The 27133-nt window shown below is 56.5% G+C and overlaps 3 protein-coding genes across 11 annotated transcripts; 1 reads left to right on the forward strand and 2 right to left on the reverse strand.

Moving 5' to 3' along the window:
• The first annotated feature begins 1056 nt into the window (after positions 1 to 1056).
• On the forward strand, positions 1057 to 6083 carry ENO3 (enolase 3). Its single transcript, XM_007166508.3, has 12 exons — positions 1057 to 1208; positions 1844 to 1930; positions 2200 to 2295; positions 2446 to 2504; positions 2680 to 2749; positions 3148 to 3281; positions 4170 to 4392; positions 4484 to 4681; positions 4883 to 5084; positions 5516 to 5624; positions 5787 to 5845; positions 5932 to 6083. The coding sequence occupies exons 2-12, from the start codon at positions 1846 to 1848 to the stop codon at positions 5999 to 6001; spliced, it is 1305 nt and encodes a 434-aa protein (XP_007166570.1). The 5' UTR covers positions 1057 to 1208; positions 1844 to 1845; the 3' UTR covers positions 6002 to 6083.
• An 811-nt stretch (positions 6084 to 6894) lies between these two features.
• On the reverse strand, positions 6895 to 11339 carry SPAG7 (sperm associated antigen 7). 2 transcript variants are annotated; one of them, XM_007166515.3, is made up of 7 exons: positions 11109 to 11339; positions 8575 to 8642; positions 8239 to 8327; positions 8014 to 8098; positions 7670 to 7759; positions 7414 to 7570; positions 6895 to 7299 (listed from the first exon to the last, which is right to left on the reverse strand). In XM_007166515.3, exons 1-7 carry the CDS (start codon positions 11191 to 11193, stop codon positions 7190 to 7192), a joined length of 684 nt encoding a protein of 227 aa, XP_007166577.2. In that variant the 5' UTR covers positions 11194 to 11339; the 3' UTR covers positions 6895 to 7189. The 2 variants fall into 2 exon arrangements, with proteins under 2 accessions (XP_007166577.2, XP_028024005.2); XM_028168204.2 differs by lacking the exon at positions 11109 to 11339 and adding an exon at positions 9967 to 10274.
• Positions 11340 to 11379: 40 nt separating this feature from the next.
• Positions 11380 to 27127, reverse strand: CAMTA2 (calmodulin binding transcription activator 2). 8 transcript variants are annotated; one of them, XM_057535925.1, is made up of 23 exons: positions 26933 to 27127; positions 25553 to 25647; positions 25222 to 25325; positions 24775 to 24842; positions 24557 to 24692; positions 23886 to 23972; positions 23472 to 23625; positions 22990 to 23124; positions 21500 to 22440; positions 20637 to 20763; positions 18815 to 18949; positions 17119 to 17234; positions 16308 to 16492; positions 15927 to 16005; positions 15557 to 15779; positions 15073 to 15374; positions 13789 to 13985; positions 13352 to 13535; positions 13074 to 13145; positions 12938 to 12958; positions 12585 to 12772; positions 12326 to 12400; positions 11380 to 12226 (listed from the first exon to the last, which is right to left on the reverse strand). In XM_057535925.1, exons 2-23 carry the CDS (start codon positions 25581 to 25583, stop codon positions 12163 to 12165), a joined length of 3624 nt encoding a protein of 1207 aa, XP_057391908.1. In that variant the 5' UTR covers positions 25584 to 25647; positions 26933 to 27127; the 3' UTR covers positions 11380 to 12162. The 8 variants fall into 8 exon arrangements, with proteins under 8 accessions (XP_057391908.1, XP_057391909.1, XP_057391912.1 ...); XM_057535926.1 differs by having other exon boundaries at positions 23886 to 23957; positions 26933 to 27126; XM_057535929.1 differs by lacking the exon at positions 23886 to 23972.
• Positions 27128 to 27133: the final 6 nt, after the last annotated feature.

Below are 27133 nucleotides of genomic sequence, written 5' to 3' on the forward strand. Positions count from 1 at the left end.
GACACACCGCGGAGCAGGCAGGGCGGGGAGGGGAGCTCGGGAGAGAGCCCGGGGGTGAGTCACCGGGCGACGGCCGCTGCGGCGCCGGCGGGAAGGGCTTCCAAGTCGGGGGCGACGAGCAGGGAAGCCGATGACCCTCGTTCGCCGGCCGGCCGGCCGGAGCCCGGGCGTGCCCTCAGCTCCCGGCAGGGGCTGCAGCCAAAGTCGGGGCAGACCTCACTCCCGCCAGGCCCGCCGAGGCGGAGAGAGTCACCGAGTGCAGAGACCCACTTCCCTGCAATGCTGCTAGCCGACCACCCGACTGGCCCCCGGCGGTCAGACGCTCAGAAAGGGCCACCCCCTCCTCCCGTCCATTCATTTTTTTCACTTTTGATTCAGCATCATTCACTGATGGGCTGGGATCACGACCTGAAGCGCCTGCGATCGGTGGGGAAACGGCTCCTGACTGTCTCCACGCAGAGCGATAAGTGCTGTCCTAGCGCTATCAGTAGGGCGCCGCGCCAACTCTGAGGGCCTGTCTAAATTCGTCAGCCCGTCCCCTCCCCCACTGCCCTTGCTGGCCGAGAGAGGGTAGGATGGGGTGGAGCCGAGGGAGGCCGCAATGGAGACCCTGAGAGGTGAGGCTCTCTCACCTTCTGAGTGGGGAGTTCAATTTTAGAGCTCAGAGCTTGCCCAGAACCCCCTGCCCCTGCCTCCATTGAGGACAGAGGCAGTCCCCCGCCCTCTAAGTGAGCTGAGCACGTGTGGATGTCGTTCCTGCAGCCCCTCTTCCAGGCCCCCTCCCCAGCCCTGCAGGACTCAGGTTACCCCTGGCCTTTCCTAAAGGGCACTAGTTCCTCCTTAACCTTTGCACAACAGGAATAGAATCCTGGGGAGGGGAGAAACACCCCCCCAATTCTGAAGGCCCTCCCTTGTTTCTCCCCAGGAGTGGAATTAAAAATAAGGATTTTATTGGGGAACAGAGAGAAAGGAGGGGGTAGTCATTGATCTTTTGGGAAGGGGGCAGGTGTCTAGGGCCAAAGGCTTCTGTTTTAGGCTATAGTGGGCACTTGGCTGCCAGCCCGGCTGGAGGGGGATGATGGAGAGGGTGAGAGGCGGGGCTGGCTGGGGTACAGGGTGGCTGGAGGATAAATGCCCAGCCTGAGAGGGGGTGAGCTGACACTGTCCCAGCTGCCACCTAGACTCTGAGCCCAGCGAAGAAATCCCAGGTCTGGTGAATCTTTCAGCCCTGGGGGGTAGGGGTGGTAAAAGGTGGGGGTGGTGCCACTTGGAGAAGGGGGAGAAATGTCAGCATTCTTTTCCTTCTGGGACTGGGGGTGCTTGAGAAGCCTGGAGGGGTTGGAGCAAGCAGGATGGGGGTGCCCAAGGACAGGGAAACAAACGAGACTGTGAAGAGAGGCAGGCAGAGACGATGGAGAAGCGTGGTTAGAGTTGGAGCCAGGTGGGGGAATCTGGGGCCCCCGAGGATTTGGAGAAGGCTGAGGAGCAGGAAAATGAGGTAGACTAACAGGAGAGGATCCGAGGGCTAGGAATCCGGGGAGAACAGAGTACTTGGCCAGAGGGTGGAGGGAGAAGGCAGAAGTGCAGCTTTGCAGGAGGTGGGGTTGAGCAAGTAGTGGAGTTTTAAGAGAGGCCTCCAGATTCTTAAGATGGGAGAGTGGAATAGGAGCTGTTCTGAGTGGGGGAGGGGCTGCGCCTGCCACTTTGGTCTGTGACCTTTTTGTGGGATATTTTTAGCTCCAGCACCTGCCTTCTTGGGGCGGGAAGACTCTTAAAGGGCAAGGGATTTGGGGTTCCTTAAGGGTCCAACTGTCCACCCTCACTAACACCTCTCGCCCTGCAGCCATGGCCATGCAGAAAATCTTTGCCCGAGAAATCCTGGACTCCAGGGGCAACCCCACAGTGGAGGTGGACCTGCACACGGCCAAGGGTAACGCAGGCCCATTGAATGGGTTTACCTGGGAAGACCCCAACTCCATCTGCCTTTGCTCCCCAACTCTATGCCACATCCACTCCTTTCTCTGGGATCCCCTCTCCCAGCCTTCTTCCCAGGCCTTGCTCTTCCAGCCTGCTCCCCAGCAGGGAGCAGCACAAGTCTCTCTACACTGCCTCCTGTCCTTGGGCTCAGAGAGGAGACATCAGCCCTTTGGGGGTGAATGGGACTGATTCTCTGTGATCTTCCAATTCCTCCCACCTCAGGCCGATTCCGAGCAGCTGTGCCCAGTGGAGCTTCCACAGGTATCTATGAAGCTCTGGAACTAAGAGATGGAGACAAATCTCGCTACCTGGGGAAAGGTGAGGAAAGACCAAGGGGGTGGTTTCAGGATGTGGTATGCGATGTCTGCACAGGGTAGAGGACGGGAACCCAAAGCTCTTGAGGAGCTGGGGGCCATGGGAAGAGACCTAATTGAATAGAAGATCTGAACCCCCTGCTTTGGCCTCTAGGGGTCCTGAAGGCTGTGGAACACATCAATAAGACTCTAGGCCCCGCACTGCTGGAAAAGGCAAGTGGAGGGAGGACCCTCTCTCCCCCTCACCTGCTACCTGGTCCCAAGCAGCTCAGGCTTGGCCAACCATCCCATCCGCCCCAAATACCTGCACTTCTCTTTCCTCCAGCACATGCCCTGACTCCTGAGAAATCTAACCTCTGTTCTCCCCTCCTCAAACCTGCCCTTCCAGAAACTAAGCGTGGTGGATCAAGAAAAAGTTGACAAATTTATGATTGAGCTGGATGGGACAGAGAATAAGTGTGAGTGAAGGGCTAGGGACAGGGGACGGGATGGGCTGTGGGAGGGGCAGGGGAGAGACCGCGGACTGAGGTCTGGTTAGGATTATTTCTGTGTCTCGCATTTTGGGGCACACCGTAACTGGCTGGATTTGTATTCATCGCACAGGCATTTCCTGATGCCTGCCCTGTGCCAGGCTTGGGCCGGGCTGTGGACACAGCCGTGAAGCCGACACATTCTCCTGGGCTGGGTGTTCCCAGAGCACCTCAGGCTGCTGGGGAGAGATCTGTTAACAAATTCGGTGCCCAGTGGTTTGGAGTTCTGGATTCTTTCTGGGGGTGACCAGAAGGGACGTTCTAGGAGCTGACCCTAAACCCTGTGCGAGGGGCTCTCACACTTTCTTTGTACTTGCTTCCTCCAGCCAAGTTTGGGGCCAATGCCATCCTGGGCGTGTCCCTGGCCGTGTGCAAGGCCGGAGCAGCTGAGAAGGGGGTCCCGCTCTACCGACACATTGCAGATCTCGCCGGGAACCCAGACCTGATCCTCCCAGTCCCTGTGAGTGCAGCTGCCCCGCCGCATCCCGCGGTGACCCCACCCAGCAGGGAGGGCATAAGCAGCCCCTGGAAAGTCCACCTTTCAGACCCAGCTCCAAAGAAATGGTTTCCTGAAATGGAACCTCTCCAGCTGCGGTCCAGCCCTCCCCCTTTCCCACTATCCAAACCTTCCCTTTAACCTCTCTCTGCTTCTTTCCCTTGATGTAACCGGGTTCTTTCACATTCCAGTCCCAGGCTCAGTAACTCCAATTTCTCATTCTGCCCTGTGCCCCAACCCCAAATCAGATCGAAAGCTTCTTCATGGCAAAGATCTTGGCATTTTATTTTTGTATCTTCTTTAATACTTATCAAACCAAATTTGCTCTTTATGGAAATCCTTTGAATTTCATTGCAATAATAATGTTACCACTTATTGTTACTTACTAGCTAGATTGTATAAGAGCCTGAGATCTGGAGACAAGCTGCTGGGTTCGAATGCTGGTTTTGTCCCTTTACTAGTTGTGTGATTTTAGGCAAGTTTATTTAATCTCTCTATGCCTCAGTTTCCTTATCTGTAAAGTAAGGGATAGTAAATTGTACCTAGTTACAGGGTAGTATTGAGAATGAATGAGCCAATAAAATATATGTAAAGCACTTAGAGCAGTGCCTGGCCTGTAGTAAGTGCCATATCAGTGTTAGCTGCTACACCAGGCACAGGCTAAGAACTTTACATCCAGTTGCTCTAAGTTTCCACATAAGATCCTGCAGGTAAGCAGGTGGTGTCCCCATGTTATGGAAATGAGGAAGGAGTCTCTGAGGAGTAAAATTATTCATCCTAGACCATTCAGTAAGTAGGGGATCCAGGATTCCATGTCGATGCCCAGGTCTAAGCACCCTCTCCCCATCTCAGGCCTTCAATGTGATCAACGGGGGCTCCCATGCTGGAAACAAGCTGGCCATGCAGGAGTTCATGATCCTGCCCGTGGGAGCCAGATCCTTCAGGGAAGCCATGCGCATCGGTGCCGAGGTCTACCACCACCTCAAGGGGGTCATCAAGGCCAAGTATGGGAAGGACGCCACCAATGTGGGTGATGAGGGCGGCTTTGCACCCAACATCCTGGAGAACAATGAAGGTCAGTGTGAGCACTCGGAGGGGCAGAACCCCTGGGTCCCCATGGAGACAGGGTGCACCGGAGCCTCAGGTCCTCTCTTTCCCTCCCCCAGCCCTGGAGCTGCTGAAGACCGCCATCCAGGCGGCTGGTTACCCCGACAAGGTGGTGATTGGCATGGACGTGGCGGCATCTGAGTTCTATCGCCACGGGAAGTATGATCTCGACTTCAAGTCACCTGATGACCCCGCACGGCACATCACTGGGGAGAAGCTGGGGGAGCTGTATAAGAGCTTCATCAAGAACTATCCTGGTGAGACCCTGGGTGTTCCGTCGCTCCTGCTTGAGTCTCTAGCAGCTGCCCTACTCACTGGCTTCGTCATCTCCACTGCCACCACCTCAGTCCTTCCAATCCTTAGCGCCATTGCAATCTCCACCCCAACTCTTCTGACCTGTCACTCCTCTGTGAGGCCCGTCTGACCTTTAACCCGAATCTGCTCCCCTTTCCCACCAGTGGTCTCCATCGAGGACCCTTTTGACCAGGATGACTGGGCTACCTGGACCTCATTCCTCTCGGGGGTCAACATCCAGATCGTGGGGGATGACCTCACAGTCACCAACCCCAAGAGGATTACCCAGGCCATCGAGAAGAAGGCCTGCAACTGCCTGCTGCTGAAGGTCAACCAGATCGGCTCAGTGACTGAATCCATCCAGGCGTGAGTGCCTCTGGCCCTGGGGCGTCATGGCCTCCCTCCACCCATACCCAGTCCAGCTACAGTATTGCCCACTAACTCCAAGTCTGACTTTCCCTTGGCTCCTGACCCACCCTACCCTTTCGACCTCAAGGCTTTGATTAACTCTTGACCTCACCCCAAGAGCTTTGCCATTGTTGCCTTGCCATGCCTCATCCCCACGCCGACCCTATGCCATCCCTGTCTCCCAGATTCTGCTTCTTCCCACCAGCATCTCAGGAGCCCAAATTCAAGATTAAGAATCTCCCCTTCTCTCCTGCTTCCCAAAGAACTTAGTCATCACCCTCCCCTCAAATCTCCCACTCCCCAAAACAGAAGGGAAAAGCCCCACCTAGCCCCTGGCTTTCCCACTGAGGAGGTCCCGCCGGACCTTATTGAGTGTCCTCTCCACCTAGCTGCAAACTGGCTCAGTCTAACGGCTGGGGGGTGATGGTGAGCCACCGCTCCGGGGAGACCGAGGACACGTTCATCGCTGACCTCGTGGTTGGGCTCTGCACGGGACAGGTACTCGTGGCCCCCCTCTGCCGACTGTCTGACTGAGTTTTCTTGGGATCCCTGGCCTCCTGCCCTGGAGTTGAATGCCACCACAGGCTGCTCCCTCAGGGCCAGGCCCAATCCCTCGTCCCTGGTCTCATGCAACTCCTGGAATTCCTCTTCCCTCTTCAGATCAAGACTGGTGCCCCCTGCCGCTCAGAGCGCCTGGCCAAATACAATCAGCTCATGAGGTACAGTGGGTGCAGTAGGCCTGGGTGTAAGGAGCTGAGGGCTCTTGGGTTGGAATATCACAGCCCTGACTTTGTCTGCCTTCCAGGATTGAGGAGGCTCTCGGGGACAAGGCTGTTTTTGCTGGACACAAGTTCCGTAACCCAAAGGCCAAGTGAGAAGCAGGAGGCCCCAGGATCCCATGGGACAGATCTAGGCCTTCAAGCCCTTCCCCCTGAAATAAACACTGGTGCCAACCAAGGCAGTGGCCTGCTCGTTTGTGGGAGGGAGGGAGGAGATGCTGGTCTCTGGGCTGCATGAGACAGGAGGTGGCGAAGTAGGGGCAGGAAGGGAAAACGGACATGGAACCTGCTGGGACAAGGAAGTGAGGGACTGGCCAGAGAGAAAGATGGGCTGGATCTAGAACCACAATGCTCACATTATGGAAGGAGGCTGGGGGAAGCAGGTGTATTATGTGAAATGAAGCTGAAGAGGAACTGACAGAACACTGAACCAGCTCCGGAGAAGGGGAGCAGGGTGGGGGGGCCAAGGCCTGACATCACCATGAAGGGGAAGCTGGATCAGACCTGCCCATAAGTTGAAGTGCACGGTCTGCAGAGGGCACTGCAGTGTGAAGTCTGAGTGCTCGTCCTTATGAAATCGAAGTGCTTGGTGAGGATGAGAGTATAACCAAAGCAGCTACCATTTCCATGGAGCTTGGAGGATGTGAAACTATTCTAAATATTTGACATATACTGGCCTGTGTCATCTCTGAAACAGTCCTATCAGATAGCTACCATTTATTATCCCCATTTTACTGGTGAGGAGACTGAGGCACAAAAAGGTAAAATACTTTAACCAAGGTAACAGTAAGTGGCAGAGCCAGGATCCAAACCTAGGCCCATTTGGCTGTAATGACTGTGCTCTTAAAATACTATCTCTTATAAATGTCTACAAAAGTGCCAATATTTGGCCATCTTTGGCCCACAAAAACAATCTCATACTGTTCAGTCTATAATTGTTTCTCTTCCTCTCCAGACCCCACCTTTCTCTGTTCAAACCAACAAAGACATTGGGTCAAACAGTGTTTATTTAATGTAAAGTAACCCCAGCCCCATGGGGAAGAAATTTCCAGGGAGAACAGAGAATAATACAGATTAAATACCCACCTGTACATTCACACACACACACATACACACACACAGAGAGACATCCAAGCTCCAACAGTGACAAATCAAACACCTCTTTCCCGCAGCCTGAGTGACAGCTGTTAGGAGGTGCTTCAGAGGTGGGGCTCCAGGATGGGTTCTAATAGCAGCAGCCTCGTCCCTCCCTGCCCTCTGCCCTGCCCCAGGGAGCTGGGGTGTCTAGGAGGTAGGTGGCAACTCTTCCCCGCTCTGCCGCAGACGCTTCTTGGCCCGGATCTCATTCATGGCCTCTTCAATGGAGCGTGTGTCCCTCTTGTTGGCCACAGGCACTGGGGGCAGAGGGGAGGGTGGGAGGGCCTAGGAGCCCTGTGCCTCAGCCTCGCTCCCCTCCCCCCATCCTGTGCTCCTCTCCCCTGCCCTCCCAGCCCCCACTGTGGCCTCACCACAGCCGTAGGTCTTGTTGGCCTGCAGCATGTGGGCCGCATCCTTGGCTGCCCCCTTCCCAATGAGGTGGCTGTACTTGTCCTTGTAGTCGCTGGCAGGGCTCACCACCACAGGTCCCTGCTGGGCTGCCTCCTCCTCCTGCCGCTGGGCCAGCTCCTAGGGGTGCCAAGGTGAGGCACCAGAGCTCAGGGCCTGACCCCAACCCCTCCCAGGTGGGGAGCTGCAGGGCCCCAGGGACTGCCAGGCGTAACTCACCTTCAGCCTCCGTTTCTCCTCAGCCTTCTGGGGGTCCCACTCCTCGCCACGACGGTAGGAGTCCAGCTCTTCATCTGAGGGTGCAAACTCCTGGGAAAGAAGGAGATGATGGGGTCAAGGTTCCACATACATGTTTTATCTCATTCCTCTCCCTCAGCGTGGGGCACAGGCTGAAAAGGAGAGAGGAGACAGCGGGGAACTCAGGCCTTTTACCTTTTTTTTTTTTTTGGCAGTGCGGCGCGGCACGCAGGATCTTAGTTCCCAGACCAGGGTCGAACCTGTGCCCCCTGCAGTGGAAGCTCAGAGTCCTAACCACTGGACCACCAGGGAAGTCCCCCTTTTACCTTTTTGAAGATCATGACATATCGACATTCATCATCTTCCCCAAAGGAGAAGGATGTCAGGCCAGCCACTTCCACCACATCGTGTCTGGAAAGGGGGAGCGAAGGGGAAAGGCTATGTAGAGCCACGAGGGGGCCCAGCGCCCTCCTCTGGAGGGTTCTCCCCTCTGGCCCTTTCATGCCTCCTTGGCCACCCATTTCTTGCCTCCCCAGCCCAGAGACACTCACAGTATGCTCCTCTCTATCTTGTTCATTGGCTGAAACTTTTTCTTGATCTGCCCACTGTCTTGGATGAAATCTGACACCTCTTTCTCCATCTTGGTAAAGGGAAAAGGGAAGAAGATATGAGATGATGGCCCCACCCCAATACCCCTCTCCCCTGCCGGGCCAATAGACCTTGGCCTCCCACGCCTTTCCCAGGCCTTTCCCAGCCGCCGTGCCACTGGCTTCTGGGTTTCACCTCTCTCAAGACAGTTTCCAAACAAACTGACTCTTCAACCTTCCAATTCTAACTTATTGGAAGTCCCTTCTGAGGCTGCCTTTGATCTCTCCAGTTGTTCTCACCCTTTTACGAAACTCCACTTTCTGCTGTTTCTCTTGTTCCTGTAGTTTCTTCAGGCGGGCTGCCTGCTCTGGGGATGAGAATTGGCAGCATGAGGCCAGGGGTGGAAGCATGGGTGGGGAGAGTTTGTAAGGCTTTAAAAGGGATCTCATGTCCACTGGGAGGGTATCAGGCTAGGAAGGTAGGATGACTGTTTATTTGCCAAGCATTTATTGATAGTTCCTCTATACCCGGCACTGTGCTAGGACCTGGAGCACAAAGAGGATTAAGACATAGCTTTGCCCTTTAGGAGCTCACAGTTTAGTGGGAGTAACAAAGATTAGAATCATGCTCAACCCCACTTCCCAACCCACTGGGGAAACCAACTAACAAACATTTATTTAATGCCTGCGACATACCAAGAACTATAAAGCACTTGGGGAGGTAACGAGAACAAACCGAGCCCTGGCCTCAAGGAGCTTATCATCTCATTGTCTACATAGGGAAGGGGAAATTATTTAACTTCCTATATTGTGTAGCACCCCCACTTTTTACTTCTACAGCCAAGATGAAGCTGAAATGGCCACTCTGACACTCTTCTCCTTTGGGAGTGTAGGTGTCTGAGGTGAGCTGTAAAGGGAACTCCCTACCCTTGGGTCTCACTGTTCCCTCTTCTCTCTTCCGCCATTTCAAATTCTTTATAACCTTAAGGCCCACTTCTTCCACAGGATTGGAATTCCTTCAGCTGCACTGAACCTCTTCCCATTTTCTTAATCACTTCATATCTTTGCACATGTTGTTCCTACTGCTTGAAATGCTCTTCCTCCTCTTGCAAACTTTGAGATCCACCATGAGTCAGAGTTACTCACTTCCTCCTCTGGGGCCCAAGCACATTCAGTTCAGACACCCACTACAGCATGTGCTGAGAGCTAACAGAGTGTAACTTTTGTCCTCCCTACCCCACTCTGAGCTCCTAGAAGCTACAGACCCTGTTCATCTCCTATCCAGTTACTCTCTGTGGCCCCAGGGCCCCGACAGCTCAGGAGCTCTCCTCTCTCCCACCTCAAGGGCTCTGACCATCAGCACACCCCATATTGGTCACTGACTGTTCTCGAACTGGCTTATGAGTCATCTCTCTGCATCTGAGAAGGTGGCATAAGATTATGGTTAAGAACATAGCCTTAAAAGTCACACATGGGTTTGAAACCCCACCACTTCGTAACCGTGTAACGGCAGGCAACTGACTAAACTCTGAACTTCAGCTTCCTAGTCTGTCAACGGCCGCTGGTGAACCCACCTAGTCAGTCATGGTGTTAAATAATCCCAGTTCCCAGGTCCCATTATGCTCCCTCCTTCCTCAGAGCTTTCAGAGCTCTGCCTAGAGCACTGCGCTCCCCTCTCACTCACTGACTTACCTGTTCTTCGCATCTCAGCTCACTGCAGACTAGGTTAGGACCCCTAGGTAGCCCCTCTCATAAGTTATTTTTCATTCAGAGCACTTATAAAGTTGGTTATTAAACTCCTGTGTGATCGTTTCATCAATGCGCATTTCATCGATGCTCCAGACTGTGGGCTCCTTGAGGGTACCCTGGCCCCTAGCAACCATTCAGTAAATATGGATGTTAGTTCGATATTAAGCAGCACTTGAGCCCTTTGAAGGCACCCAGGCTGCCCTGGCCTCCCTCGGACGGGTCGGGAGGCGGTGTCCTCCCCAAGGTAGTCAGTCATTCTGTCAGACTCATTCACACTCCGCAAAGCGAACAAGACAGGCCTGCACCGACCAGCGTGCAGCCCAACTTGAGCCGCCTGCTGGGAAGTTACTCGGAGAACACAGGCGAGGAGACCATGGCCAATCGGACCGGGTAAGGGCATTCTCATCCCTCCAATCAACATTCACGACCCGCCCGGGGAGCTCGGGAATTTAAGGGTACATATGAGAGAAAGGTTGGAGGGCGGCCCCAAGTAGGAGGGGCATAAGAGCACAGAAAGGACCCAGCAGCCAGTTAGAGGTGCTGAGGGTAGGGGTGGGCTAGAGAAAGGTCGAACAAAACTTAATAGGTAGACCTTTAAGTTGAGGTGGCCAATAGGGGAGAAAGGACTGCGGATGGGCGTGTCCTGGATCCAATCGGAAGGGGGCGAGGCGCAGGGACTCGAGCAACGGGAGGTGGGCGGGGCCGAGCGGTCGAACTCACACACACCGCCCCCCCTCCGATCCGAAAGCGGGCCGAGGAACACCAAGGGGTTGGGTGGGGTTGAAGGCAGCCTACCAATCAGAGCACGCCACCGGCGGACAGGCGGGCGCATCAGCGAATTGAAAACAAGGACTGCGGAAGGCTAGGGTAGAAAGAGCCAAGGGCCTGCCGCTGGGCTTCAGGTAGCCAATCATCGTCCGCTAAGAACGGCGGGCGGGTCGGCACCCCTTTTAGGGAGTCGGGGGGTCTTTGAAGGGGCCCGTGAGGGGTCTTTCAAGGTTGAGAAGGTGGGGTCGTCCAAAGGGGTAGGAGTGCGGTCCTGAGAACCGGGCGAAGAAAGCCGGTTGTGAATTTGGGATCCTCACCTCGGGCCTTGCGCCGAGTCTCCTGGTCACCGAGGCTGGGTGGCTTCTCCATGGAGCTCAGGATGGAGCCCAGTAGGTCCGCCATCTTGGGAGTGACTGAGAGGGGGCGGCGCGTCTTAAAGGGAAGGGCAAAATGCCTTTAAGGCCGGAAACACGTCGGAGGCGGAAAAGCACGCACCCGCCCCGGCGCGGCTTAGATCCCTGCCCCGCGCGCCTGCAGCCTCCCGCCGGCCGAGGCCCCGCCCCCCGCAGACAGAGGCCGGAGGCTGGCTGGTGCAGCGATGTTTAATGGCAATTCGTAGAAACCAAGCCCATGCACAAGTAGAAAGTGCTCGTGGAGCCGGCAGGAGGCCCCCGCCGCGCCTGGAGCCACAAGCCCGGCCGTGCAGCCCTCCCTGCGGCGCCTTAAATAGATTCTTCACTATACTCTGTATGTTACATTATGTACAAGCCCCCTCCCCTCGGGGACGGGGCGGGACTCCGCAACGCGTTCCTATATACACCCCCCTTTGGCCCGGAGGTTGGTGGTCAGAGTCTGTCGGGGTGACGGGGGAAGACAGGGCAAGAAAGGGAGGAAACAGACGCAGACATGCGGAGTCGGGGTGGGGGCACGGTCAGCCCTGAAACACGAGGGGCGTGCGCGTAGCGAAGGCAGAGTTGGGACCGAGGCGGATACATTCAGAGACGCGTCGAACAAATAAATAAGGCAAGTCAGGAAGGGGCCGAGGTGGGTACAGGCAGGGAGGGAGCTGTGGAGAAGGGGCAGGCAGGGCTCCGGAGGTCACAGCTGAAGATGCAGGTATGTGGGGCGTGGGTCTTCTGGAGCCAGGAACTAAAAGAGGGGGGGCACGACCCGGAGGGAAGAGGAGAAGGAGCCAGGGGTGGGAGAGGGAGTTCAGCACTTCGGAGGGGGAGGGGGTGGAGACCGAGGACGGGCTCCAAGAGAAGTGATGGGAAAGCTGCCGACAGGGGGCTCCCCCTCCCCCAGAGAGCCCTGTCCCTGTTAAGACTGCAAGAAGCGGCCCCCAGGGTGATGAGAAAGGCAGTGGAGAGGTCAGGTGGCCAGTCCGGGTTGGGGAAGCCCTTCCAGCTCCTGGTTCTGCTTCAATTCCCTCATCCTGCGGAGAAACAAGGAAGGAGTCAGAGGAGACCCGCAGATCGGGGAGGTGGGGTGGGGGAGGTGGCAGGCCCAAATCCAGTGAGGGAAAGGGCAGCACCTGTGCCGGCAGCGCCGCAGGAATCTCATGATCTTCCGGGCTGCCTGGTCCTGCTTCTTGGTGAGAAAGGAGCCTCTGGTGGAAGAAAGAAAAGATGAGACCTCTCACGACACTCAGGCATCCCCTGCCCTCCGCCCCTTAGGGACCCTGGCAAGGAAAGGCAGGGGGGCAGGATGATGAGTCGGGAGTCCACGGGCAGTGGGCATGGACACAGTGGGTGGGCAGAGAGGGCCGAAGGGCTGGAGGGCTAGCGCCGTACTTGTTGCGAGCAGGCAGGGTGCCCGTGGGCCGGTGGGGAGGCCCGGGCCGGCGGCGGTAGGAACGGTAGTGCTGCTGGATGAGCACCGCCGCCCGGCGGCTCTGCTGAAACCGCTTCTGTTCATAGTAGCTTCGGAACTTGCTCTGGATCAGGATGGCCGCCTGGGTCATCTTCTTATAGAGTGCAAACTGCAGGAGTGGGGAGGAGGGGCAGGGGATGAAATGGACAGAGACCCAAACCCCTGAGGGTCACCCCCAAGTTCAGTTGATGCAAGTCTATTTCTCTAATCCACACGCTCATGGAAAGGCTGAACCATCACAGACAACCTCACACCCAGGTCTCACGCCTAATACCTTGAGTGCAATCCAGGTCAGCTTGTGGAGAGAGAAGGGGAGTTAGGGCTCCGGCAGCATTCTGGATGCTCTGGGCTGGAATGGGTGTGTGTGGGTGTGGGTTGGTGGGTATGCTTTCAAGAGAAGACGGTCTCACCTGCTTGTACTTCCGGTAACAGCGCTGGATCACAGCTGCTGCTACCTCCTGCTGCTCCTTCAGCCGCCGGCCCTAAGGGGAGAGAAGGAGGTCTCAGCACTTAACCGCCCACCTAACGGACATCTGACCTGCCCTTCCAACTTGCCTGGGGTCCCCTGACCCTTCACCCCATCCCAGGCCTGTGTGGATGACTGTTGTCCCTCCCAAAGTCCTGGGAACCTGTAATCTCCCCACTCAAGATTGTGTAATTCATCCCCTGAAACGCCCAGCCCCCTGACCTTGTACTTTCGGAAGGCCGTCTGGATGACTCGGGCTGCCTCGTACAGTTCCCGCTGCTCGTGATCCGATAGGGTCAGCAGGGCAAAATCACTCTCCATCTTGCCACTGGCGGATGCAGAGAGAAACTCTGCCCAGGAAGGTGCCGGAGGGATAGCCAGGTGACCCCGCTCAAAGGACAGTTCGCTGCAGGGACAGGGAGAAGGGAGGCCGTGGGGCATCTGAAGTCCCTCTTCTCCCACCTGGAGACTGCTGTGAAGGCACAGCCCCAGCAACAGAGCCTGCAGAGTGACTTCAGAACTCAGCAGCCAGTGCCAATCCCCTTTTCAAAAGCCCTGGGGCCTGAGCCAGGATGGAGCTCTGGCCATGAGGAAGCTTCCTCCCTCCCTCCCATGTTCCTCTGAAGAAGGATGTGGAGGCTTTGTCCTGAGCTGGTCACCTGGGAGGGGCTGAGCTGGGGAAATGGTCCACATTCTCCAGGTAGCTGGCCAACCAGGACATGGTCTCGCTGAGCCCCACGGCCCCTGTCCGCTCCCGCATTGGGGCTCCGGCCTCAGGCAGCCCGACAAAGTCCTCCCGTTTAATCCGCTCTGGTGTGGCTTCGATGATCTGCTTGGCCAGTGAGATCATGTCCACCTGGATGGAGGAGAAGCTGGGTGAGCCTCAAGGAGCCCCGACTGCCAGCTGTTCCGGCCTGTTCCGGCCAAGGCCATAGCGTCAGTCCACTTTCTATCTTGTTCCTCCTCTCAGCACCAGACGATGAGGCCTCAGGGACGGCTGTCCCTGCTAACCCTGTCTTTCTCCGCCAGTGTTCCAGATTCATTTATACTTCTTGAGGTCCCACTCAGGAGTACAGCCCTCTGTGTTGAGGCATGGAAAACATAGGCTAGGAAGGACACATACCACATGGGGATTCAGGAGCTGGGCAAATGAAGGGCTTACCCTTCCAGGCTGACTGCCCACTGTCCCACCCGGCCTGCCCCATGCCAGCTCCCACAGACTTGGCCATGCCCGCCACCCCGTCCCACGCTCCAAGAATCAGCTCAGAGCCTGCCAGTCACATGACACCCTATTGAATGGCTCCAGCCTTGCCTTTGCTCCAGGCCTGAAGCCTGCAGCACTTCCTGCTGGCCACACATAAAGCAGCCTACCTTGTGGAACTGTCTACATTTTTTGTACTCCAGTGCTACCCAGTTAATCCGTTAGCCTCTCTTAAGCAGATATGTCCCCAGTCCTAGCGGAGGATTGTGCTGCTGCACTTGAAGATTCACTCTCTCGCTGTGTTCATTCATTCCACAAGACTCTCTTAGCTCTTACCCTGTGCAAGCCTCCCCACCCCACCCCCACCCCCTTGCCCCAGGTCATTGCCAGATGCTTCCATCTTGCCAACCTCTCTGCGCCTCACTCCTCCCAACTTCCTGCCATTGCTCTCGTTCCCCAAGAACCTTGTCCCTTCGTGGATCAACAAGTAACCCCTACAGCCCAGCTCTAACTGAAGATATTCCCCAAAATTTTTAACCTCGGATGCCTCATGACTTCTGAGTCACAAGCTCTGACAGGAGCTAAGCAGAGGGTAAACGTGCCTGTCCCTAAATGAGGGTAAATGGCCCCTTCTTCCCAAACTGCAGCCAGACTGATTCTGTTTCATGGAATGGTCGGCATCACCCCACCCCGCGCCCCACTCTACTTCTAGCCCTCGTAATTCCATCAACATAAGCGGTACCGGGATCACATCCACAGCTGGTGGGCTGTCAGTTTCCTCTGGAGCAGCCCCACCATCTGGGGCTGGTGGGAGAGGAGGCGGTGAGGGTGGGGGCCCTTTGGGGTTGGTGGCTTCATAGTCCATGAGGAGTAGGGGGGCCTCTGGGGCACCAGAGGAGAGCCGGCCTGGGACCATCTCCATAGTAATCTCAGAGGTTGGCAGAGGAGCAGGGGGAGGACTCCCATCCGGGGCACTAGAATAGGCTGATGTGACGGAGAAAGTGCCATCCGATAGCTCCGAAGGCGAGGAGACGCTGCTCAGACCTGCGAGGTGAGGGAAGGGGGTGAGGACAGAAGACGCCACCTGCCCCCTTGCTGCTCTCAACCTCCCTGGCCTTGCTGCTCTTACCTCCCCATCCCCGCTGCCTCCTCTCGCACTCTGTCTCCCACCCTCTGGCTTTCCCCTGGCCTGTCCTCCCACCCACAGTCCCCTCTTAAACCCTCACCAGTGTCTGGGCTGGAGGAGGGCGGCGACAGGGCAAGCGGGGGCTCAGCTGAAGCTTCCTGTCTCTGCAGTTCCTCAAGGCAGCGGGCGAGGCGCACGTGACCCCGGGAATGAGCCACGGACAGGGGCAGGCGGCCCAGAGAGTCGGGAATGCTCAGTGCCTGTCTGTTCCAACGGAAAAGGAGCACGGCAGCCTCCAGGTGGCCCAGGGCACAAGCCCACATCTGAGGAGAAGAGGGTGGAGGTGGAGGTGGAGGTGAGGCCCGGGGCCCATCCTCACTCCTTCCCTGTATCCCTCAGAGGATCTTCCCTTTGAAGAGCCGTTCCCGTTTCCCATTGCCCACGTGCACTCAAGAACCCAGCATCCTCACCAGAGGAGTGCAAGAGAAATGGTCCACGTTGAGTGGGTCAACCTCTTGCTCTAAGTCCAAGCTTCCGGTCTCCACACTCCTGGAGGGTTTGGGAAAGGGACAACAGGGTCCAGTTAGGGAGAAAGGGCGCCCAGTAGGAACTTCAGAGTCGAAGGGACTGGGAAGCACTAAGGTCAGTGGGATAAGCAGTCAAAGAGATTAATGAATGTAAGGAGGTCAAGAGGTCAGCGTTGTAAGTCTGGGGACATTAAAACTCCCCCAAGTGCAAACCCTCTTCCAGCCCCTCTTCCTTTCCACAGTGACCCCAGCTCCCATGGCAGGGCTCCAGTTCCTCCTCAGTCCCTGGGCACCCCCGCCCTGCACCCGCTGGCCCCGGCTCACCGCCACTGGCTCAGGGTCTCGATGAGGCGGGCGTAGCCCTGGGCAGCGGCCAGGTGCAGCAGGCTCATGCCCCGAAAGGGGCTTCCATGGGCCAGACGTTCAGGACCCCTCCAGGTGGAGCGTGGGATCATGCTCTCTACCAAGACTACCACCCGTGCCTCGAACCCGGGCCCCTGGCCTTCATCCTGTGGTGCACAGACCCTTAGGTAGAGACCTGAGCATCCCCAGCCTGGCATGGCCTTAGCCACCCCGCGCCTGTCCTCTCAGCTTCCAGTTCTGCCCTCTCCCCACACGTCCCAGTCTAGGTTCCCACCACTCGGATCTCTGATGGCCCATCAGTCCTCCCAGTTCAAGTTCCTGGGTGTCCCCTCCCCCCCACAGGCAGCTTCCTCCAGGTGCCAGACCTCACACCCACTTGCCCATGTTGTGCCTTCACTTTGGCTCAGATCAGTGCCATATCCACAGATGACCTCTCCCCCTCAGAACTCAGAGTCCTCCCCCAGCCTTCTTCCCTCCGAGACCTGGGACCCCCAGAGCACTGAGCCCCAACTCCCTGGATCCCCTCCCCCACCCTCTCCCTCACCTCCACCCTCCGTCAGGCCAGAAATAGTCTGAAGCCTGTCATGCCAAGAGGGTGCCCAGAATAGCCACTCTTGCCGCGGGGCGGGGGTGGGAGCAGGATGACGTCAGGGAGCAGGGAGGAGGACTGGCTGGGGACCGGAGAGCGAGGGGAGTCACACACTAGAGCCTATTTCTACAGGAAGACCCTCCCCCTGCTCCCTACCGTAGAGTGCCCTCCTCATGGAGGTACCTGAATTGGAGGGGCATCAGGACCCTGGTAGGGGGCCTGCCCAGCTGCTGCAATCTCTGCCATCCGCTTCTCCATCTGCTCCAGTCGCTCCAGGATGGACATCCGGAACTGGTTGTCTGAGAGGGAGTGGACATGGGGGGCTCAGTGGGCAGAGGCTAGGGGATGCCCTGGACACCAAAACTGGACCCTGTTCCAGAGTCTGGGTGGTGAAGACACAATCATATCCTTTCCTCCTCTCCAAACAACGGCCCTTTACCCACCCATCTTCTGAATACAGCCCCCCAGGACCAGTCCTCAAACTAGGGGTCTTCATACTATCCATCGACCTAGGACCTGAATCCAGAACCAAGACTGTGTCCTTGAAGACACAGACAGTAGGACTCCCCACAGGGAATCCAGCCCTAGCTGCCCCAGATCACACACACACTCACTCCCAGCCTTCTCCCAGGTGGACAGTTCTGTCCCTTCTTGCCCCAGACACTACCTCTGTAGTGGGCTGGGGCTCAAGGACTCCAGGGTCCCTCCTCTCTCTTAACCACTGCCCCAAAGAGCTCAGAGACTGTGATTTGAAAAGCACCACCCCCTCCTCCTGGCCCCCCGCAGCTGTCCACAAAGAGGATGGCGGGGAGGGGAGGTGACAGAGACGGATGGCCACGTCCATTCCTCCTCCTCCTCCCCCACCCCGTGCACAAATGCACACGCGCACATGCACACATCCCAAGCTATATCTGTTCCCTCCTGAGATCACACAAGGACAAGGAGGGGAGGCAGGAGGGGATCAGAGCCATGGGGAAACAGAGAAACCGGTGCAGGTTGGGGATGTTCTGAGATGCCAGGACAGAAGGGCATGAAGGTAGAGAGGGGACAGTGGGGAGGAGGTGGAGAGGGATGAGCAGAGACTCAGGTGTGACAGGAGAGTGTGGAAGAGGTAAACAAGGAGAGGAGAGAAAGGGCAAAGGAGAGCTGGGGGATGTACCAAACAGGCGATAAGGAAGAGGGGAAGTTAAGACAAGGGTCCAAGGAGAAATGGAAAGAAGAGGGAGGCAGGAGACCCACAGGAGAGATGGTAAAGCACAGATTAGATAGGGACAGGAGGAGACGGAGACAAGCAAACCTTGAGAAAGAAGCAGATGCGGAGAGAAACAATTCTGAAAGCCACAGGAGGGATAACCAGTAAAAGGGACAAACACAGTTCTGGATTTAAACAAATACACACACGTACACGTGTGTATGTATGTGCACCTCTGTAAGAAAATATATTAAAGGTGGTGTATGTTACTGAGCAATGTTATAGTTAATTTTCATTTTCTACTTTGTGCTTTTCTATAATTTCAAAATTTCCTATAATAAATGGCTATCTTTATAATTAGAGGGGAAAATGATAAGAAAGTTTCAATACGTGTTTAGGTACACGTATACACTCATGTGTATTCTGTGTATGTTGCTCTAGACCCTGTCGCTGCCCCTCCCATCCTTTGAGATGCAGAGGACAGGACAAGCACTGGGACAAAGCTGGCTCCAAGATTTACAGGGAAGAGGAGATGAAGGAAGTTTGCTGCCTCACCCAGAAATGACCAGTGAAGCGGGAGCTGGGAAGAGTGGTAAAGCAGGGGCAAGGCAGTGGCTGCCTGAGTCCTGAGGGGTCTAGGAACATGACATGCTCAAAGGTTGTGGGGGCAGAGGGCTAGGTACTCACCGTCCAGTGACAACCAGTCAAGCTGAGTACTAGGCAGTGACAGGAATCGGCGGGCTCGATACTCAAAGAGCACAGAAGCAGAAAGGGGTCCCTCCCGCCCTGCCACCTGCAAAGACACCAGCCCAACCTCATGGGCTGGGAAGGTCAAGGATCAGCGAGGGGGCTCTCTTTCCTGGGCTCTTTCTCTGACCCCTGTGTCAGGGTCACAGGTGATCATTTCACATCTACCTCCCCTACTCCCCCTGCTGTGGGCCCCAGAGGCTCCTGGCTTCAGTGGCCTTGGCACTAACTGGGGAGGGATTCCCTTCATTTGAGAACTTAATACCTACTATAGGCCAGAGACCCCTTGGATTCTAGACCCTGTACTTAAGGATGTTGTTGTTCAGCACCAAAGTATAGAAGCAGAGGATCAAAAAACACCTATACTTATAAACAATTTGATGATGGCGAAATCTCTTGATTCTCCAAGATCAACATCCAGAGGTCATAACCCTGTTACTAAGATGCGGGAAAGGAATTAGCTGCTCACCAACAGGGTCTAATAAGAGCTCTTTCCCAGGGTCTCAATGTCTATAGCCTTGAGAATGAAACCACCAGGCCCTGGCCCCAAGACCAGAAGCTGAGACTCCCAATTCCTAGCTTCTCTGGTCTCAGCCCCTCTCCTGCAATCCAGGGCTGCTGAGACTGGGAGAGGACACACTCATAGACAGCAAAGCTGTCAACCTGTCACTCTAGTGGTCCTTAGGGTCCCACAGCAACATTGCTGAGTGCCGGGTAAGGGGCAAAGTTGGTGGCAAAAGGGCAGAGATGAGCCTTGGCAATGACATCTAGACCGGGGCTGTCCAAAAGAACTTTTCCTCAGTGATAGAAACATTCTGCATCTGCACTGTCCAATAGGGTAGCACTAGCACACGTGGCCACTGAGCACCCAAAATGTGGTTAGTGTGATGGAAGAAGTGAATTTTAGGGCTTCCCTGGTGGCACAGTGGTTAAGAATCTACCTACCAATGCAAGGGACACAGGTTCGAGCCCTGGCCTGGGAAGGGCATCCCACATGCCAAGGAGCAACTAAGCCCGTGCACCACAACTACTGAGCCTGAGCTCTAGAGCCCGCAAGCCGCAACTACTGAGCCCATGTGCCACAACTACTGAAGCCTGCGCACCTAGAGCCCGTGCTCCGCAACAAGAGAAAGCCATGACAATGAGAAGCCCGTGCACCACAACGAAGAGTAGCCCCCGCTCACCGCAACTAGAGAAAGCCCGTGCGTAGCAACGAAGACCCAACACAGCCAAAGAAAAAAATTAATTAATTAATTTAAAAAAAAGAGAGAAGTGAATTTTAAATTTTATTTAATTTTAATTCATTTCAATAGGCACATGTGGCTAATGGCCACCATATTGGACAGCACAGGTCTAGAAGCCAATGTCCTTCAGTCCCAAGACTGGTTGGAGGAGACCAACATCTCTCCCTTCTCATTCTCCCAAGAACTCCCTGGATTGGAGCCAGAGGGCCTGGACAGACATTAGAGACTCCTTGGGTCAAATGCCTGACCTTACAGGAGGGGAGGCCAAGGACCTAAAAAAGGAACAGACTTACCCAAGCTCACCAGTCAGCTAAGAAGTAGATTTCTTAGACCAGAACTAGACCTTCTGACACCTAAGCTCAGAGTCATCTGCCTGCTGGCGGACCACAGGGCTCAGCCCCAGGACTGGATGAGGTCCTTCCACTCTCAGCAACAACCCAACACGTTTGTTCCCAGTGCTTCCTGGAAGTCCTAACTGTCCTCTTAGTCCCTTCCCCTACCATTCCCAGCCCCCATACCGGGACAGTAGCAGCGTAAGACACCAGGCTGGACAAGGGAGGCTGGCACTGCGATGTGATCGAAGACGCAGGAGTAATGCTCGGCGGCCTCTGTCCAGGGTCCTGTGATGAGCACCTTGACCCCACCCTGCAGACGGAAGTCAGAGAGCTGTGTGACTGGGGCTCTCTCTGTTGATTAGCCCTTCACTCACTCACTCATTCATTCATTCAGACCCTGAGAGAGTATCTACTGTCCTCTGTACACCCCTGGGTCTGGGGTGCAGGGATTGGACAGGACCCAGTGGAGTGAACTCAACCCACTGTCCCTTCTCCCCACACTCCTGTTCTCTACCTGAATCTGCCAGAAATGGGGAACTCATTGCCTCCCCCAAGGCTACCAACCCATTTGCAGATAGCTGTCACTGGAAGGAAGTCCTTTTCTCAGGCCCCCTCTGGACCCCCACTGAAGTTCCTGCTTTCCCTCCCTGGAGCAGCAAAAAGCAGAACTTCTCCATTGCTGAACACAGTCTTTCAGCTTGCCAAAGTCTGCAATCACATCCCAGTTGTATTTTCTCTTCTCCAGGCTGAGTTGTCCCAGTCCCTCCCCGGCCCCACCCCACCCCACCCCACCCCATGAAACAGTCACCAAGGAATGAAGTCCCCTGGGGCACTTGAGGGACTCATGCAATCACAATTCACAGGTGGAAGGAGGAGGGAGGGAGAAAGGGTTAGTCAGAGGGCCTATGAAAACAGGAAAGGAGCTACACTCTACGAAAAATAGAGGTTGGGAAGAGAACTAAGCAGCCGTGGGAACGGAGGGAAACTAGGTCACAGACCACGGGGTAAGAGGGATGCAAGAGGGAGGAGAGAAGCCTGAGACTCACCTCAGGGTAGGACCACTCTGGGGAGAAGTCTGTGATGGTGCTAAGAGCAGGAGAGAGCTGGGGGGCTGGGGCAGGGCCACTCGGAGCTTCGTCACTGATGAGTTCTCCCATGAGGTCAGGAAATGATGAAAGACTGAAGGGCTCCAGTTCACTGGCCCCACCAGTTCCTCCAAACAAGGCCTCCCCTCTTCCTACTCTGCCCGATGGCTCCAAGGGGGAAGGTGAGGGTGCGGGTGAAGGAGGGGGTGAAGGTACAGGTGGGGCAGCCCCCTGGGCCTTGAGCTCCTCCCCACTGTCATCATCTTGAATGAAGAAGCAGTTTCCTCTTCTCCCGCCTGCTCTGGGCTGTGGAGGGGGACCCCGAGCAGCTGCCTGGGGCTCCAGGGCAGCAGCGGGCTCTAGGGCAGGACAGGGGGTATGGGCGGCCTCTGTCTCAGGGAAGTCTGGGCTTACCCCCTGCCCTCCTCCATATGTCTGGCCCCTCTGTGGGCTGTTGAGAAAACGATCCGGGTCAAAGGCAGGGCTGGGAGGAGCTGGCGGGGCAGAGGGCTCAGAGCCTACGACTACAGCCAAGCTCATGGAAGGCCTAGGATCGGCCTGGGAAGCCAAGTGCCTGGTGGGCGTCAAGCCCCCAGTTCGCTGCTCCAGTCCCGTCAGGAGGAGGATAGCCGTGCCTCCTGTCGAAGAACCCCCTCGGGAGGTGGGAGGGCTAGCTCTGATCTCTAGGGGTTCCGCAAAGCCGGAGGAAGAGGAGGAAGAGGAAGAAGAAGATGGGGAGGTATGTGCCTTGGGGAGCTCTGGGGGAAGTGGGGCTATCAGTGGAGGGGGTTCAGGGGGATGGGGATGGGGGACAGAGGTCAGGGTTAAAGCTCGGGGCTCCACTTTGGGAGAGATGATGCGGTGTTTCGTGCTGCTGCATTTGTGGGTAAGGCTCCCAGAACCTGCAGTGGAAGGGGTGGTGGGGAGAGAAGGGATACAACACATCTTTCTCCAGCCTTCCCTTACTGGAAAGTTTTCATGCATTTCCTGAGATGTCACTAAATACCAGAGGTGCCATACTGATTATGGCCACTGGGAGGCGGCAGAAATATTTCTCCTCCCCCTCCCTCCCCCTGGAGGAGCACTGCAGGAGAGGATTGAGGGCTTGGCGGAATAGCTGAGAGAAATAGGTAAAGGCATAGAAAAAGGACAAAAGAACAGAAGCAAATGGGTACCAACTAAGAATAAAGCTAAGTCTGTGTGTAAGTGGTAGTGCTGGGGTGGCCAGGAGCTGCTATATGAAGAAAGCAAATAGAGAGCCTGGGCTGCCAGGAATCAAGTAAAAGGAACTGGGCAGTGTGCAGATGGGAAGGCCTCTGCTCATCTGGCCCATCTTTCTGGAACATGCAAAAGACATGCAAATAAGCATGCAAATCCCAGCTATCCCCCCTGGTGTGAGTAAGGGCAGCACACTAGGAGGGAGGAGGGTTCCAAGGTCAGGGGTCACTAACCAAGGCCCCCACTGCAGAGACAGGCATGAGTTCGGGGTGCAGGCTTGGTCGGGTGGGTGTCCAGGATCTGCTGCACCAGCTGCTCTACAGAAAACTCCTCTGTCCCGTTCCCACAGCTCCACTTGATGCCATGAACTAGAGGAGAGTTGGGGGGAAGTGCTGTGGGACCCCCACAAAATAGTCACCAGGGAACCTTAATGGCTCTTCCAAGCACCTGAGATGCTCTAAGACTTCTGGCCAGGTGAACAGAGGCCAGCAGCCTCAAGACGGCTCTGACCTGTAGCTCACAGCTGCCCTCCATATTCCAACACCTTAGATCACATCAGGGACCCTGGTACCCACCCACCCACCCAGGAAAGACCCCTCCTGGCTTGGGGGGAAATGGTCACCCCACAGACTCCTGAGTATAGAACCCTGGCCCCTTTGGGAGCTCCCTATGTCCACTCTCCCCATTGAGAGCCGTCCTAGCCCTGCTGCCTTACACATGGGCTTCAGCTGTCCCAACAGCTCCTCCCGGGACCACCTGAGCCACTCTCGACGGTCGCTGCTGATGGAACAAAAGATGGGGCTGCAGCCCTTTCCACAATCCTCCAGGGCTGGGACGTTCAGGTAGTGCACAAGGACGATGTCAGGGTTCTGAGAGCACAAGGGTACACGCAGAGTGCTATGGGGTCCTGCTGCCCAGGGGTGCAGCCTCCTAGTCCTCACTTTCTTCCCAGCCACCCCCAACCTCACCCCCCAAGTTCTGGCTCTCTCCATCCCCAAACCCCTTTCTCTTCTTCCCAGTCGCCTTTTCCCACTCAGAACCTAGTCATCCTTCCACTTCATTCTTGCAGACCCCCACCTCCCTCAAAGAGCCAGGTAGACTCTGTCTCCCTGAGCTCTTCCATCCTCACCTGGAGCAGCCAGTAGCAGCGCCGATGGAATGTGGGGACGATGGAAGAGTGAACGTAGCAGCCATAGAGACACTGCCAGGAGACAGGCTGGGGTGGGGGGAGGGCTAGTCTGCTCCCCAACTCTTCCTCTGTTCAGTCCCTTTGCAGGAATCCCAATCTTTCCACCAGTTCCTCTTTAACCCTCACCCACCCCCACCTATTCCCCACACCTTTCAAATCCCAGCACCCCAAGTCACCCCGGGACGGAGAGGAGGGAACAGTGGGGCCAAGGCCTTACAACAAGGCCCAGATTTGCCATATGGGACTATCCAAAAATCAGAGAGCATGGCAACAACACATCCAAGATGAGGAGCAATGATTTGAGGGAAGAGAAACCTGTGCTTAGAGGGTCAGTACTCGGACCCCTCCGGGAAATGCAAGAGAAGTAAGGGGATTGGGCATCTGTGTCCTCCAGAGGGAGGTGTGGCCTAAGTCCTGGAGAATTGGGTCATGGAGGGAAATGGGAAGCAGAGAGTGGGCTAAGCAACCACCTAGCGGATCCAAAGTGAGTGAGAAGGGAAGAGTGACTGGGAGGGTGGTAGACAGAGAATGTCACCAAGCCCTGGCAGGGCTGGAACCCAGCTAGTGGGGAGAAGGAGGGCCAGGGCAGGTGAGCTGGAGGCCTCGCTTACCTCCATGCCCTGGACCTTCAGCTTCATGTGGTCCTCTCGGGTGGTCTTCCCGTCCTTCCGCTTCTTCCAGAGGTAACCATCCTTCCGGTATTTCACCTTCTTGCGGTTGTAGAGGATAATAGAGCCGTTCTGAGGCCTGAGGAGGGAAGGATTGGCCTCGAGTTCCGTGTACAGAACCCAGGATCTCTGCCACTCCCCACCTTCACAAAATTTCTCACCTTGTCTTGGGTGCACAGGATAGCCACTCATCATGCTTCTCGAAGGTGATCAAGTAGGATGCAATCTCCTGCAGGAGAAGAGGCACTCAGGTGGGTATCCCCTTTCCAAAGTCTCAGGCTGGCCTCCTGGTCATTCTCATCTATACCTCGGGGATAACAACAGCATCTGCTCTACAGCGTCCTTGGAGGACTGAAGGAGATAATGCAGGACGAGTACGGAGCAGAGTGCTTGGTTTGTAGGAAATACTTTGTAAGTGGTAGGTAGTATCTTTACACAGGTGGATATGCCAAGGAGAAGCAAGCTACTACAAGATGCAGGGCTTTATACCTCTCCTATGATCCTCAAAGAGCCTAGAGAATGTCGACAGGCACAGCAAGACCCCCATTCACTCTCCTCCAGCCCACCAGGACCTGCTACGCCCTAATCCCCCAGGCTCCCTAGAAAACCTCATTTGTATTCCACCGTAGCCGCTCTGGAGGCAGCAGCGCACAGCGAGGAAGACACTCCAGCAGCTTCTTGGGTAGAAAGATCTTCAGGTGGTGGCTGTTCTCTAGAGGGGATGAAAGGGAGGACTTAGTGTGCTGCTCCTGATATCCCTGTGATAATCCAGGGGAAAAGGGCCAAATCCAGAGCATGGGGCGGGGTGGGGTGGGGCAGGGTGGGAGGGTGGGATGAAATGATGACAAGGAGAGCAGAGATCCAAGAATTAGAAGGTCACCACCACTTGGGGAGAAAAAAAGGCTGTGCCCAAACTGGGAACCTGGATTGTGAACTCACCAGCAACCTCGGTGGTGTCCTTGGTATTCATGGTGAGGGCTCCAGGGGGCAAGGTCACCCCCGGCCTGAGGGGCCGGGGGGAGGGGGAGTCTGTGCTGGGAAGGGAGAGAACAAGGTCATGGCAGAAGCCTCCACACTATCCAGGATGAGGAGGATGAGGTGGGAGACCAGGTACAGAACTGGGTCGTGATATCTAAGAAAGATGATGAAGCGAGAGGAAGGGGCTGGGCTATGATGTCAGAGTACAGCCAGGGAATGGAGGAGAGGGAGAACCCAGACATGGTGCCAGGAACCAACATGAGTGGGAGACACAACAGAACAGAGTAATCAGGAAGAGACCGGCAGGGTGGGGGAGGGGCAAAGGCCGGCGGGGCTGGCGTTGGGCTCTTGCGAGTCTGGGGCTACGGTGGGGTCAGGTCCTGGGGCTGGGACTCAGAACATCCGGTTCTTGGAGGATGCTTTGGCAAATGAGAGCCTGGATGCTGGGGGGAGGGCAGGAGATCTAAGTCCGGGTGGAGAACTAGGCCTCAGAAGACACACCCTAAGTTACTTCTCTATTTGATTTTTTCGAAGGGGAAGGGCATATCTGACAACTGATCTTAACCTACACCCTTCCCTCCAGATTGGTCAGGGCCTGGTAGAATCTGGGCTAGACACCAGGACCCAGCTACCCACCCTCAGGACAACCCATCCTCCATCCTGAGGCTGACCGCCCTGTGCACCCCGCCGCACCTCTCTCCCCAAAGCCTCTGTCTCCCTCGGCCTCCAGGCCTACTCTACCCCATCTACCACTCTGGCTCCAGCCTGAGCCCCCACCCTCCTGGGGGAACCGATGGAGGCTGGAGGATGCTCTCAGCGCGGGCTCCACCAGGTGTCCGGGGATGGGGAGGGGGAAGAGGCCCGTCCGAGCTCGGCTGTGAGCACTGGAGCCTGGGTTGGGGTAAGGACTCCGCCCTAGGGCGCAGGTGCGCAGTCCGGGATAGGGAGCCGGCCAGGGTGCGAAGCGGGCCCGGGGGCGGCCCCCCCACGGCGGGGCGGTGGTCCCCGGAGACGCTCCGAGGTGGGAGGGTCCCGCCTCCCTCCCGCACGGAGGGATGTCCTGCAGGAGATGCGGAGCAAAGTCTGCGGGCGCGTGGCGGGCAAGGGGCAGTGCGGGTGCCGGGGTGCGGGGGTCCCCGGGACGGTCCGGCCCGGCAGGTCCGCCGTGGGGCCCTGCGCCGAGCTGCGCCCCCTGGCGCGGGGAAGGAGGACGGAAGCGGGGAGTGGGGGCGAACCGGGAGAGGGCCGGTGGTCCCCGGCGCGGCGCGCAACGTCCGGACCGGTGGAGCTGCGCCCCCTGGCGCGGGGGCGGAGAGGCGGGCGAGAGGCCCCGGCTCTTACCTCCCGGGGTCCCGCGGGTGACGGCGGCAGCGGCCATTCTACCCCACACCGACCCCCCCCCAGCGCCGGCTGACAGCGGCGTCCAACGTCACTGCGCACGGGGCGGGGCCTCCCAATTAAGGGGATCGGGGTCGGGACGAGAACCTGGGGTCAGCACACGTGGGGCTCTGGGTGGGGCGCTGGCTGGAGGGACTCGGCTTC

This window comes from Balaenoptera acutorostrata, chromosome 20 (assembly GCF_949987535.1).
Source record: "Balaenoptera acutorostrata chromosome 20, mBalAcu1.1, whole genome shotgun sequence".
Lineage (NCBI taxonomy): Eukaryota > Metazoa > Chordata > Mammalia > Artiodactyla > Balaenopteridae > Balaenoptera > Balaenoptera acutorostrata.

Coding starts and splice junctions, on each gene's coding strand:
- CAMTA2 (XM_057535931.1), bottom strand. CDS start 25,583: ATGAATACCAAGGACACCACCGAGGTTGCTG. Junction 18,950..20,636: donor CTTACGCTGCTACTGTCCCG/GTATGGGGGCTG, acceptor TGACCTTCCCAG/CCCATGAGGTTGGGCTGGTG. Junction 15,780..15,926: donor ATTTCTCTTGCACTCCTCTG/GTGAGGATGCTG, acceptor TCTTCTCCTCAG/ATGTGGGCTTGTGCCCTGGG.
- SPAG7 (XM_007166515.3), bottom strand. CDS start 11,193: ATGGCGGACCTACTGGGCTCCATCCTGAGCTCCATGGAGAAGCCACCC. Junction 8,328..8,574: donor AAGTGGAGTTTCGTAAAAGG/GTGAGAACAACT, acceptor CCCTTTACCAAG/ATGGAGAAAGAGGTGTCAGA. Junction 7,571..7,669: donor AGGAGAAACGGAGGCTGAAG/GTGAGTTACGCC, acceptor TGGCACCCCTAG/GAGCTGGCCCAGCGGCAGGA.
- ENO3 (XM_007166508.3), top strand. CDS start 1,846: ATGGCCATGCAGAAAATCTTTGCCCGAGAAATCCTGGACTCCAGGGGC. Junction 2,296..2,445: donor ATCTCGCTACCTGGGGAAAG/GTGAGGAAAGAC, acceptor TTTGGCCTCTAG/GGGTCCTGAAGGCTGTGGAA. Junction 5,625..5,786: donor TTGGGCTCTGCACGGGACAG/GTACTCGTGGCC, acceptor TTCCCTCTTCAG/ATCAAGACTGGTGCCCCCTG.